This window comes from Myodes glareolus, chromosome 10, assembly GCF_982192425.1.
Source record: "Myodes glareolus chromosome 10, mMyoGla1.1, whole genome shotgun sequence".
Taxonomy (NCBI): domain Eukaryota; kingdom Metazoa; phylum Chordata; class Mammalia; order Rodentia; family Cricetidae; genus Myodes; species Myodes glareolus.
The window spans coordinates 13,672,835-13,686,157 of record NC_142035.1 but is presented as its reverse complement, the minus strand read 5'-3'; the positions used below and the strand labels follow the sequence as shown (position 1 = coordinate 13,686,157).

The following is a 13,323-nucleotide window of genomic DNA, read 5'->3' as shown; positions in this document are numbered from 1 at the left end:
AGATAATAAGTAGGAGGAGGAATTTAGGCTTGAGGGAGAATGAGGGAGATAGAGAGAAGATGCCAGGGGCGGGCAAGCTGGTTAGCCAGACAGCCAGTCAAGGAGCCACCAGACAGCCAAGACACCGAGGACTCAGGAAAGCAGGACAAACAGAATGAAAGAAAGGTAAAAAGTCCCAAGGTAAAACACAGATGAAGAAAAACAGGTTAAAGTAAGTTATAAGAGCCGGCGTGATAAGCCTAGCTAAGGTTGAGCATTCATAATTAATAATAAGTCTCTGTGTCATGGCTCGGGGACTGGCAACCCAACAAAGCCTCCTACAACGATCCCCACACCAGCTGCTCAGCTGCTGCCCCCGCTACTTCATTTGCTTATATCTGGAGTCAGGCTCTCACTATGTAGCCCAGGCTATCCTGACATGCCTAACTCCTGACCGTCCTGCCTCAGTCTCCCGAGCCCTAGGAAGACAGGGTGCACCACCACACCCAGCTTGGCATTTTGTTTCTCAAGAAAGATAGAAACCCACATTCAGAGGGGTCATTCCTGACACTGAAGCTTGGTGACAAAGGAGAGAGAAGAAAGCCTTGGCAGGCACTGCTGTGGGACAGGGGGAGCATTCTGACATGGTAAGCCATGTGTTGGGGGACTGGGGAGCACTCTGACGGGGTGAGCCATGTGCCATGGGACTGGGGAGCATTCTGACAGGGTGAGCCATGTGATGTGGGACTGGGGAGACTCTGATGGGGTGAGCTACGTCCCGTGTGGCTGGGGAACACTCTGACAGGGTGAGCCATGCACCATGACTGCGGGGTCTGTTCCTTCCACCCCTCTCCTCCTCCCTTCCCCTGCCCAGGAGTGACCTGGAAAGGCCACAGGAAGGCTCTGTGTGTTTTGGTGGAGCACATGGCATTGTGTGTGCCTACTTGACCAAGTCATAGTACCAATGGTGGTTCAACATTATTCTGGCTGTTAATGTGAGGGTGTTTTTGATTAGATTAGTATTAGGTCAATGGCTTGGGGTAAAGAAGATGGCCCTCAGGATAGGGGTGGGCCTGGCCCAGTCAGTGAAGGGAGAGCCTTAGAAGAATGGGTGGGGATTGGGAGGGGGGTCTTCAGCAGATGCTGGCCTTCTAATACCAATTGACGTTCGTTCTCCACTCTCAGCTTGCTAGTCCCCGTGTGCTTTATCCCACCAGGTGGGGGCTTCACCAAGTCTCCACAGCTGTGAGACCCCCTAAGACACATCTTCTTCTCTTTTCCCTTCAGTGAGATGCAGCAGCCTTCGCCAGCTGAGATTTCATTCTCTACAATTCCTGTCAACCATAAACCATAGGCCAAAAACATGAAATAAATTAGAACTAAGATCTTCAACTTCTGTTCTGAATGCAGTTGCTTACCAAGGTCCAGTCTGGGACCTGGGCAGTCACCTGAGGAGTGATCCCAAAGGGTTAGTGACTACTGGGGTCATTCCCGCCCTAGCCAAGTTCTGTTACAAGTTTTCATGTTTAGGCAGCCACCGGCAATGCCACAGGGCCTTTGCTCATGTTCTGGGAGGTGCTGAGGTGCTGGGGCCTCCACGGAGCTCTGCCCAAAGGTCAAGGTGTAAACCAACCAATCAGTCCCAAGTCCGCCATGCTGGGTGGGTTACCGGGCACTGGAGATGACAAACCCGGCTGTCATTGACTTGTTTGCCCTTTCTTCTGGCACTCCTGGCAGGCTACAGATGAGGCCTAGTGCATTTCGTGTGACGCAGTCTTTCCTGTTCCCACACCGCCGTGGGGAGTGCCTCTGTCAGGGCCCTGTGCACAGCCGGCTCTGTATAGGGGATCAGTGATGCCCTGAAGACTAGTCCTGGGAGAGGTAAGGACAGCTGCCGCTGTGAGGGACAGAAGTCGGACATTCAAGGCCCAGTTGATAGCCCAGAACCTGAGGTCATTGTTCCGTCCTCCTCCGGACGCCCCCCACCCCCATATTCTCCTTTCTACAGAGCTATGAGTGTCCAGTCATTGTGTCCGGCTTCAACCCATTGCCACCTCCTCAGAGAAACCCGCCTGGAACCCACGGTCTGAGTCAGCCCATCATGTGGCCACTTAAAAGATGACTGTCACTCATTGCATCTATGTCTCCTGCCCCACCGCTTGCTCTTTCTTCTACATTTGAGTCAGCACATCACGGGTTAAGGGCCTGCTGAGTGGACCAAGCTGAGGAGTAAAGAAAGGACAGAGGGCATGCTCAAATCTTTGGTCAGTTCATGGAGCAAGTACTTACTGAGCGCTGGCTACATGCCAGCACCTGGCTCAGACATCTGAGTCCCATCAGGGAGCCAGAGAATGGCTTTTGTTTATACTGTACAAGGTGAGGAGTGGAATGAACAACAACAACAAAAAAATGCCCTGGGTAGTAGTGGCACCTGCCTTTAGTTCCAGAACTCTGGGAGGCAGAGGCAGATGGATCTCTGTTAGTTAGAGGACAGTTGGTCCACAGAGGGAGTTCCAGGACAACCAGGGCTATTACACTGAGAGATTCTGTCTCGAAAAACCAAAACAAAAGAGTAAAACATAAAAATAAATACCACAGCACTCTGACAGCTGCGGAAGTGTGAGTGTGCACAGGGGAGACCTTGCAGAAAGGCGAGCCGGAAGTCAGTTTTGCAGAAGTTCTAGACCAGGAATCTGGGGTTTTGTTTTGAGAGACCAAGAATCATCAAATTCGGTATTGACCAACATTCTTTATTTGAGCGCATTTTTGATCAGCAGTATCAGAAATTGTGAATCTTGTAGTCACAAGGCCGTGGGCTCCTTGGTGTGTGGTCTGTCCCTATCCCCCGAGGGACACCATCATCCATCCCCGGAGAGCTGAAGCTGATTCAGTCTGGTAGTGTCCCTCTGGCTCAGGGCCCCCTCAGCTCTGGGAAAGCACTTTGACTCATTTGTGTCTTATCAGAAAGTGTCCATCCCTGGGATGCCCACCCTTGGAAGAAAGTGAAGGCTCTACCCCCGGGTGTCAGCGGGGTTCCAAGATGCCCGCCGTCCCCTCCCTGCGCTGTTCACAGGATGCCCGAAACTTAAGCTGGGAGTAAGAACAGCAGCTGCCTGCTTCCTGGCTCCAGCCTCTGCTGGCAGGCTATCTTGGGGTCTCCATCTGCAGACATGCCATGTTTTTTTCAAGGCCTTGACTGATCTTCAGATGTTTCTCTCACCATTAAAGACTGTGACCTTTGCAATTTAGACATATTGACCATGTGGGATGGGAGTTGAGAGGCCAAACCCAGCTGTGAGGGTAAGAAACAGCCGGCGGCCTGCAGCCACGGAGCCCAAGGACCACAGATGGGAGGGTCCTAGATGGATAATGAGGGCCCGGCAGGGCTTGACCTAGAGTTATGGCCTAAGGGAATCAGATGAGAAAAGAGAACCCTAAGCATCTTGGGTAGACACTTGAGCTAGGGTTTCTCAACCCCCCATGACGTTGCTTGGGGGACTGGAGAGGCAGCGAAGAGACTCCCGGAGGCCTGTGTCCTCCCTCCGCCTCAGGGAATGGAGACAACCTCCAACTGTTGAGTGTCTACAGGGGAGATGGTTAAACAGAAAAGGGCAGAATCCAGTCTGCAGTAAACAGCTGTAACACCTGGCCTAGAACTTTGTAGCCACAATGCCTCCCCCCAGCAGAGTGGTGATGTCTTCAGAGACCTAAAGCCAGTGGCAGCCGTAAGCAGGGATAGCCCCCCGCCCCAGGTGTGCAAGACAAAAGCCATTTCAGGTTTGTCCCTCGTGACTGAAGTGGACTTGCCTGCACCCTGACCACAGGCCAGCTTAGTGAGAAAAGCCTGTCCCTCGGGCAGCAGATCCAGGCGATAGCTGGTGTTGGGATGCATGAGAAAGAGAGAGAACGTGCTGCAGACAGTGAGCTTGAGGCCCGAGCGGACCACTGGAGGGCATGCATCCTTGCTTGCTGCCTCCAGTTAGATTACAGAAAAGAATTGCTCGATCAGCTTGTAGGGTCCTAGCAGCAAGTGACAGCAACAGCCCTTGGGGAAGGCCCAGCACAGAGGGAAGTCCCCAGCAGAGCTCAAAGGATTTGAACTGTGCTGTTGGTCAAGGTGGGTGGCAGGGCGGTGACGTTGGCAGAGTGGGTGTTGGCCCAGTCTGGGAAGGTACCCAGCTGGAAGATGGTCTGTGCCCAGGTGTTCATGGCCAGGCTGAGCAGCAGGACGCCCATGAGGTTCATCAGGAGGCCGGTCCGCACCTGCAGTGGAAACCGAATGAGCAGAGCAACAGCACAGGCCCTCAGAAGCAGGTGGGAGACAGGGGCTCAGCCCACAGCTGGCAGTGCACAGCTGGCAGTGCACAGCTGGCTCTCCCCATAGCTGGCAGTGCACAGATGGCTTGGCCCACAGCTGGCAGTGCACAGCTGGCAGTGCATAACTGGCCCGGCTCACAGCTGGCAGTGCACATCTGGCTCTCCCTGTAGCTGGCAGTGCACAGCTGGCAGTGCACAAATGGTTTGGCTCACAGATGGCAGTGCACAGCTGGTTTGGCTCACAGCTGGCAGTGCACAAATGGCTTGGCTCACAACTGGCAGTACACAGCTGGTTTGACTCACAGCTGGCAGTGCACAGTTACCTCTTCCTATAGCTGGCAGTGCACAGCTGGCAGTGCTGGAGCCAGCCACAAGTGTAGGCCATGGAGGCTTCCCAAGACCAAGGCTGGCCCCCAGGGCAGGTGAATCCCTCCCCTGAGGATCTCTAGGCACCAGATACCTGGCTACGGAGTGGCCTTGGGTTATGCCCATTAGCCACAAATGCCACTTTAACAGAGTTATAGATTCCCCTTTAGTACAGAGAAAGAAGAGCCTTGCCCAATAGTTCCATCTGATCATTATGCCTCTCCCCACATTTAGCATACCATGTAGACACACATGACAGGTACACACTCATGTTCATATGCACACATAGGCACAGGTGCGTGCACACACACACACACTGGAAGTTCAGTTAAGAAAATTCTTCCCAAAGTGAAAAATTGAGATAGGGTCTCATATATCCTAGGCTGGGGCGGAGGTTGGCCTTGAACTCCTGATCTTCTTGCTTTTGCCTCCCAAGAGCTGGGATTACAGCTGATTTTTCTATACTCTGCTTATCTGCTGTTTCCACCGACGTGTTTAGACAGCACCTTGATTTAGGACTCGCTCTGTTCTGTTATTATGAAACTTCATGAAGCTGTTAGCACACCGAAACACGCATTTGGCGGCACCTGAAATCTGTGTTCCTGGTCATGTTCACTTATATTTGGCTCCAAATAAATCATCTCTTTTTCTCACTGAGGTAAGAGCTGTTTCTGCTTTGACAGCTTCAAGTTCAAGGCCAGCCAGGGTACAAAGTAAGACATTTCAATTGTTCCAGGCCAGCTTCCTGGAAGCCCAGACTCTACATCTAATAATGTCATTCCTCTCAAAGCCCATGCGGTCCTAGAGGCCCCGGCTCTGTGGATCTGGTGACACATTTGCTCGGGCTGGGCTCTCTCTGCCTGAACAGTTCCCCCTCCCCTCCACCTTTCATGGCCTCTAGAAAGGCTGGTGGGTCCTCTCCCCAGAAGGGCCATCTTGGCCGCCCCTTCATTCTCTTTATATCCCCAGCATCTTCTACCATCTTCTCACTTAGCAATTATGAAATTTACATATTTTTAACACTTGAGGTCAGCCTCCAGCCACAAAAGAACTCTCCCAGGAGGCAGGCGGCTTCCGCTACCTCACTGCTGCCCCCCAGTGGCTGGAACACAGATTACACTGGACAAACCCAACTAAGGAGAGAGATCTGGAGAGACTTCAAACTGGGGCCTGGAGAGACTTCCAACTGGGTGATGCTGGTTCCTCTGGCCCTCCACTCACCTTCCCCCTCCTCTTTCCGGACCACTGCTGGGAAGGCCCAACTTACCATGTCTTTGACCAGCAAGTGTCCACTGGCGAAGGCAATAGAATTGGGAGGCGTCGAGACTGGCAGCATGAAGGCATAGGAGCAGCCAACTGTGCCCGGGATCATCAGGTACAAGGGGTGCACACGCAGCCGAATGGCCTGGCCCAGAGAAGTCGCAGTAAGAGACCAAGACAGTTGGAAAGAGAGTGCCAAAGCTACAGAGAGTGTCAGAGTGACAGAAAATAGTAGACACTCGTGGGAGAGGGAAGGAGACAGAGAAATATAGCCAGACGCAAACACACGACACACAGTCTTAGAGAAATGGAAGGCTTTCTTAAGGTCTGGGATGACAGGGCCACACTGCATTTGCCCGGGGAACAGGCAAAGAAACTTTAGAAGCTCTCTTCCCATGTGAGCTAGCGTGTGGTGCTAGGGTCCTCCAAAGTAACTGATCCAGAGGTCTGAGTGGGACCCAAGACAGTGCGTCTCCCATAGGCTCTCGGAAGCCAGGCTACAGCTGGCCCAGGGCCGGGGGCCGAGAACTAAGGTTCACATAACCAGGCTTCGCCTTGCCCTTCGCTACACCATCCTAGAAACTACCTTGGGGCACCTTTGGTCAGAGCCTGGCTGGAGTTGAGAGACCAGGTGTGTGCCCCCCCATGCCCCCATCAAGCACTGCTATGTTCCTAAGATGGAGAGTTCAGTGAACCCGACCCAAAGTGTGGGCATTTTCTTGATGGCTCTACCATCATCCCCAGCCAGCAAATATTTTGATTTGGATCAGAAGTCTGCATGTCCATTAGGACAATGCTTAATCAGTCTATCCATTTACAGTGGAATCTGTTTCAGGGGTTGAAGAAAGAATACACAGAAGTCTGTGCCTGATACAGTGTCAACTCCATTAAAAATGGAAACATAAAGAGATGAGATAAAGCCAAGCCACCTCTCAAGGTGGAGACCGTACTGGTAACACTGTTTTGTCTGCTTTGGTTCTATGATGGGTGTCCTATTGCTTGCTTTACTTCAACCTTTTTAAATATAAAACTAAATCACGAGTTTTCGAGACCTCCTCCCCCTTTTTGAGACCAAGTTTCTCTATGTAGTCCTGGATGTTCTGGAGCTTACTCCATAGATCAGGCTGACCTTGAATTTACAGAGATCTGCCTGCCTCTGCCTCCCACATGCTAGGATTAAAGGTGTGGGCCACCAGATCTGCTGGGTTTTAAATCCTAGTATGAAATCTACATGCTGGCGGCTTGTGCCTTTAGTTAGTCGTGGCGGGATCTTGGCCAAGCGCTGGCCTTCCTGCATACTGGCACTTTCTCCTGCTTTGTTTTCCTTCTGCCTGGCTTCCTCGGGACTTTGCTGGATACATCATAGATTGCAGTACTGTCTTTATCCTTCCGTGCCCTGGGAATGGCTGGGCTGAGGTGGGAACTAGAAGGTTAGCAAAGGATACTCTTGCCTAGCAAAGGAAGGTTCTGGATAAATCACCCTTACTGTCCCCTCTTCCCAGTCCAATCCATCTGAGACTGGTGGCTTTTAGAACAGAGGGTCTCAACAGAGTGAGACTTGTCCTCCCAGGAGAGTGTTGGCAATGTCTGGTGACATCCTGGATTGCCTCTGTTATGTGATGCTGTTGGTCTCTGGTGGGTGGAAGAAGGGGATGCTCTGATACTCCACAGTGCAGGGCAATTCTCCTTGCAGAAAATTCTTGGTCTAAAACAGGAGGCAAGAGTTCTGTGGCTGGACTTTCCCCTGGGCTGGGCTGGCTACTCAAGAGCTTTCATGTGATCAAAGTTTGACAATCTTTTCCTTCCTAGGAAACACAGCATTCCTCGTGGGTTACTTAGCCTAGACCTCGCTTAGGTGTTCCTTTAAGGACAACAACCCTGTCAGGAGCTGGTTCTGTGGTTCATGCTCTCCTGTGGATTCTAGAAGCAAGCAGGGCAGCTAGGGCTGTCTGGGGAAGCTCTATAGCAGGGGACTTTGAGTTGGGAACTGGGTCAGAGGTGTCTCTTCACCCACGGGAATCCTCACCAGCTCTGCTAGGACAGGCAGGAAGATGATGATAGTGGCTGTGTTGCTGGCAAACTCTGTGAAGAAGGCGATGACCGCAGTGATGAGCAGAACGGCCAACACTGGGGGCACGTGTTCCAAGGGGTGCAGCTGCCCACCGATCCACGCTGACAGCCCTGACTCCTGTGGGCAGACATGCCTTTGGTCTCAGTTCACCCAGAACCACCCTTCACAGGCAGCCGCTAGTGCAAGTCCCTCCGCCACAAGCTCTATGGGCCGTAACCCAGACTCCTGGGATCCATCCCATCATCTATTTGGTTAGAAAGCAGAGTCTTTGTTTCCATTTGAGTTCAGCACCCGAATTTCCAACTTGAATCGGAAAAGGAAACAGATGGATCCTTATGGCTAAGTCTCATTTCTTCATTGATGGTCACCACTCAAAATGCCTGCCATTCCTTCCATAAAGATTAAGTTTCGCTACGATATGGTGACACGCTCATATGTATAAAGTATATTATATCTCTTATACTATCCATAATATAAAATATGTAATGGTTAGTTTTGTCAACTTGACACACTCCAGAACAGTGGTTCTCAACCTTCCTAATGCTGCAATCCTTTAATACAGTTCTTCATGCTACGGTGATCCCCCAACCACAAAATTATTTTTGTTGCCACTTCATAACTGTGATCTTGCTACCATTATGAATCATAATATAAACATCTGTGTTTTTTGATAGTCTTAGGTGACCCCTGTGAAAGGGTTGTTCAACTCCCAGGGTTGAGAACTGTTGCCCTAGAGACACCTGGGTAGAAAGCGACAGTAGGGATTGTCTAGATCAGGCTGGCCTGTGGGAAAGTATGTAAGGGATTGTTTTAGTTATGTCGGCGGATGTGGGAAGAAATAACCCACTGTGGGCACTGCCATTCCCTGGGCTTGGGTCCTGGACTATGTAAGAGTGGGGAGAGCGAGCTGAGTACACGTATGCAGGCATTCATTGCTCTGTTCTGACTCTGGACACAACATAGCCAGCTCCCTCAAGCTCCTGCTGTAACTTCTTGACTATGATGGATGGGAATTGTGACTAGAAATAACCCGTTCTCCCTCAAGCCGCTTTTCTCAGGGTGCTTTAATCACATCGGCAGAGCATGTATCTGATACAGCAAATGTGACATAATGTGACTGCTGATAGACCTACGGGAAGCCCTAAGGATCTTTATTATGATAACAACAGCATAGAATTCATCATTAACATGCTATCATTAGCCACCAGTCTAGAATCGCCATTATCAAGGTTTTGCACCTGCTGGTACCTTCTGGCACCTGCTGGCTCTTCCCTACTATCCTGCCCCTGTTTTATTAGAGAAGGAAGAATCCTTGTGATTTGCCCATGGCCCCATAGCAGTGACTGAAATATCCACCGGAATCCGTATGAACCTCTAAAAAGTTTCTTACCTTCTCCATCTTCCTCTGGGGGAGCTGGTCTGTTACTCAACTCAACTCTTAATTAAGAGCAATGCCCACCTGAGTGTGGTAGCTCACACCTAGGTCAGTATTTGGGAGATGGAGGTAGGAGGATTCATGGGCAACATAGACAGTACCAGGCTAGCTTGGTGCTGCCTCAAAGCAAACAAACAACCTAAATCAAAGCAAAATGAAACAAAGGAAGAGCAATGTCCAAAGTGGACCATGGTTTCTGGGGTATGAAAGGACAGGAAGTCCCCCCACCCAGACTTCTCTCTCTAACCAATGCTACATAAATGTCAGGGTACCCTCTCTACTGCCTTCTCTAGGAACTACCTTGGTTAACACTCTCCCACCATCAGATACGTCTTCCAAGGACCCTAATCCAGGCCAGCCTCCTAGAGATCCCAAAGCTAATGGCCCCTCGAGCTCCTTGCCACACCCTGGTGGCGCAACTCAGCAAGGTCCAGGTAACAGTGCAGCCAGCAGGGACCCCCACCCCCTCCTTAGGGCTTTTCCTGAGAAAGGTAACAGAGCTGTGGGTTTAGGGGCCAATCCAAGGCAGAGCTGGATGAGGCCCAAACACTGAGAAACAAATGCCTACCTACCACCGCCTGGTAACAACCCGGCACCCTCAGGCCCAGGGTACAACATCCATGAGAGGTGCTCGATGCCCGCTCTGTGTTGAGTGAAACATTCATTGCTCATGCTGAAGTTGTATTTATTATTAATTTATTTACTTTTGTAATACCGGACACAGAACCCAAAACTTCACGACTCTGAGGTTAATGTTCCACCACTGAGTTCTACCTGAAGGCCAGACTTTTCTTTTTACTTTAGAACTAAGTTGCCCAGGCTGGCCTTGCACTCACTCTGTAGCCCAGGTTAGCCTTCAACGTCTGATCTTCCTACCCAGGTCTCCTGAGCAGCTGGGATTGCATGCCTGGGTCACCATACCTGACGTCAGAAGCTGCCAGTTCTCAGCTGACTCTGGGTCACAGCAGTTTCTAGACACAACACATTTGTTCCTCTGATTTGCCTTAGGAGCTGTTTTCAGGGCCCAAGCAGTAAGAGCTTAAGAAGCTATGTGTGGTGGCTCATACCTTTAAACCCAGCACTGGGCAGTAGGAAACGGGATGACCAGGAATTCAAGACCAACCTTGGCTACATAGCAAGTTTCAAATCATCCAGGGTTGCCTGAGTCTCTGTCCAAACAAACCAGAACCAAAGAACCAAAACAAAAACAAATAACAGCTTAGACATATTTCACTCCGGGAAAGTACTTGTAGGGTTTAGGCATTTTCAGCAGCCTGCAGAGTTCTGTGAGAGGCTGAGCCAGCCCTCCAGGCTACAGGGAATGCCGGGTAGCTGGTATTCCCTCAAACCATGGCCTGGTACAACATGCACAATTAACCGGAGAGGCAATGCTGACAGAGACTGTTAATGACCAGGCAAGTGGCCAATTGAGAGCTTCCTGTGTCTGGGCCTCTGAGTGAGATGCCTCTTGCCAGCATCCCAATGCCTGGACTTGGGCTCCTCAGTGGAGGGAATCTCTTCCTCTAAACTTCCTGAGGTTCTGTTTGGGACACTAAAGGGATTTCCCCCAGTCCCTTTCAATTCTTCTAGGAACCATGGTTTGGTTTCCTTGGAAACACAGCCCCCAGAATTCCCAGGAAGGCCAGAGACCAGCAGTAGTACCCAGAAGCAATGGGTAGAGCTAGGAGGAGGGGCTTAGCACGCTTAAGTGTGCTTTGCAGCTAACCCCTTCCTTTGGTGTCATTCTGGATAACCCCCTTCCCTGTGCCTCAGTTTCCTTATCTGTAAACCAGAGGTCACAAGGGAGAAAAGTAGTTGATCTAAAATACTTAGTAAAGTGCCTGGGCACCGTGAGTGCTGTGTGGCCAGCTGTCCTTAGCGTTCACCAGATGCCTGTGTGTTGGGGGGGAGGACGGGAACGGACAGACATAGAACTGACTGACTCAGTGCCCGACCCACTGTTAGGGTCTCTAGGGAAGAGACCCAAAGGTGACCAGCAGACCCAATGCTGATGGATGGATACTGAGCTACGAGGGTGGTGTCTCTCTTCCGGTTTTCCTCAGCTAGACCCCCCTCTCCCCACTTTCCTCACTGCACAGTGCGGCCCCATTTCTTAAGGAACACTCAAACTCGGTGTTCAAAATCCAAAGTCTCCAGTTGAGGGACTAGGAACTGGACAGACAGACAGACAGACAGGAAGTAGGACCGCAGATAGACAACAAGGGTAGCAAGTTACTCACTTCTTCCTCATCTTCCCGACCTGAGACAAAAGCCTCCAGCTTAAAAAGGTCTGGCGGGTGGGCTTTTCCTCCTGATAGTGTTCCTATCTTGCCAATGGACCAGGCCAACAAGTTCAAGGCCAGATCAATACATGCTTACCCCCAAATGGTCTTTGTTTTAACAGACCAAGCATTAGTGAGGGTGGGGGTTCCTTAAAGACCTTAAAACCCCAGCCCTCGTGGAGAGGCTGGATTGCAGCCTCCCAAGTCCCGGCTATACTCTTGCTCTGCAAATAGTCCTCTCTCTGTCGCTGTCCCTCCCTCTCTACCTGTGTGTGTGCACGCTTGCAAAAGTGTGTTTCCTCACCCCTAACAAAAGCCTTCTTTTTACCAGCTGATTCTGCCTGAGATTTTCCCTGTGGCTGCTTCGTGTGCTCAACTCTTTCCTTGCTTTTTAATTCCTTAAGTGGCAGAGAAAACGAACCCAATCAAGGCCCCAAGAATGTATCACCGGGGCCCTGGGAAATCTCTCTAAAGGCCTCTCAGAAGACACAGTAGACCCAGCTCAGCGAACTCATTCTTAGAAGAGACAAGGCAAGTCTGAGTACAGGGAAGCCGGTTGTGACTGTGTGGGCATTTAACCGTTGCAGCACTTCAGAGCTCTGTGACCTCAGGTAAGCTACCTAATGTCTCTGTTCTTCCACTTCTTTAAGAGACCGTAAGAACTGAATGGATGGGGCTGGAGAGATGGCTCAGTGGTTAAGAGCACTGCCTGCTCTTCCAAAGGTCCTTAGTTCAATTCACAGCAACCACATGGTGGCTCACAACCATCTATAGTGAGGTCTGGTGCCCTCTTCTGGCCTGAAGACATATACACAGACAGAATGTTGTATACATAATAAATAAATAAATATTTTTTAAAAAAAGAATTGAATGGATGTGTAGGAAAATGGCTGACCCTGTCATAAGCACCTAAAAGGATTTGCTAGGTTTTTAGTAACCTGATAAGCAATAGAATATTTTCCTCGATGCTGGGCACTTTCCCAATCACTTTGCTAATATTAATTTAATTTCCATGACCATGCATGAAGAAAATAATGTAATCATTTCCATTTTAGGGTTGAAGAAACTGAGGCACAAGGAGCTTGTGTTGACTGGTTTCATGTCAACCTGACACAAGCTAGAATTATCTGAAAGGAGGGATCCTCCATTTAAAAAAAATGTTTCCATGCTATAAGGCATTTTCTTAATTAGTGATCAATGGGGAAGGACCCAGCCTATGGTAGGTGGTGCCATCCCTGGGCTGGTGGTCCTGGGTTCTGTAAGAAAGTAGGCTGAGCAAGCCAGGAGGAGCAAGCCCCTTCCATGGCCTCTGCATCAGTTCCTGCCTTCAGGATCCTGTCTGTGAGAGTCCCTGTCCTGAGTTCCCTCAGGATGGTCGGTTTCCTAGAAGTATAAACTGAAATAAACCCTTTCCTCCCCAAATTGCTTTGGCCATGATATTTCATCACAGCAATAGTAACCCCAACTAGGACAGAGCTAAAAGACATGTTCTGAGCCCAAACTCAGAAACCTAGCCATGCTGTAAGGTTCACAGCATCATTGCCAAGGTTATCAGTCATACATAAGAATCTGATTTCATACTTGAACGCATTGGCAGAGGAGACCACTTCCTA

The 13,323-nt window shown here is 50.3% G+C and overlaps 1 protein-coding gene across 5 annotated transcripts in view; it reads right to left on the bottom strand.

Moving 5' to 3' along the window:
- Positions 1 to 2,713: 2,713 nt before the first annotated feature.
- Positions 2,714 to 13,323, bottom strand: part of Slc13a3 (solute carrier family 13 member 3) — a 60,874-nt gene continuing 50,264 nt past the window's right edge. For 3 of the 5 annotated variants that reach the window (XM_087911007.1, XM_087911008.1, XM_087911009.1), the window contains 3 exons: positions 7,949 to 8,110; positions 5,930 to 6,067; positions 2,714 to 4,242 (listed from right to left, as the gene is read on the bottom strand). In XM_087911007.1, coding sequence (XP_087767133.1) covers positions 4,066 to 4,242; positions 5,930 to 6,067; positions 7,949 to 8,110 — 477 coding nt within the window. In that variant the 3' untranslated portion in view covers positions 2,714 to 4,065. The remainder of the gene's footprint in view (positions 4,243 to 5,929; positions 6,068 to 7,948; positions 8,111 to 13,323) is intronic. The other 2 variants (XM_087911010.1, XM_087911011.1) reach the window with 2 other exon arrangements.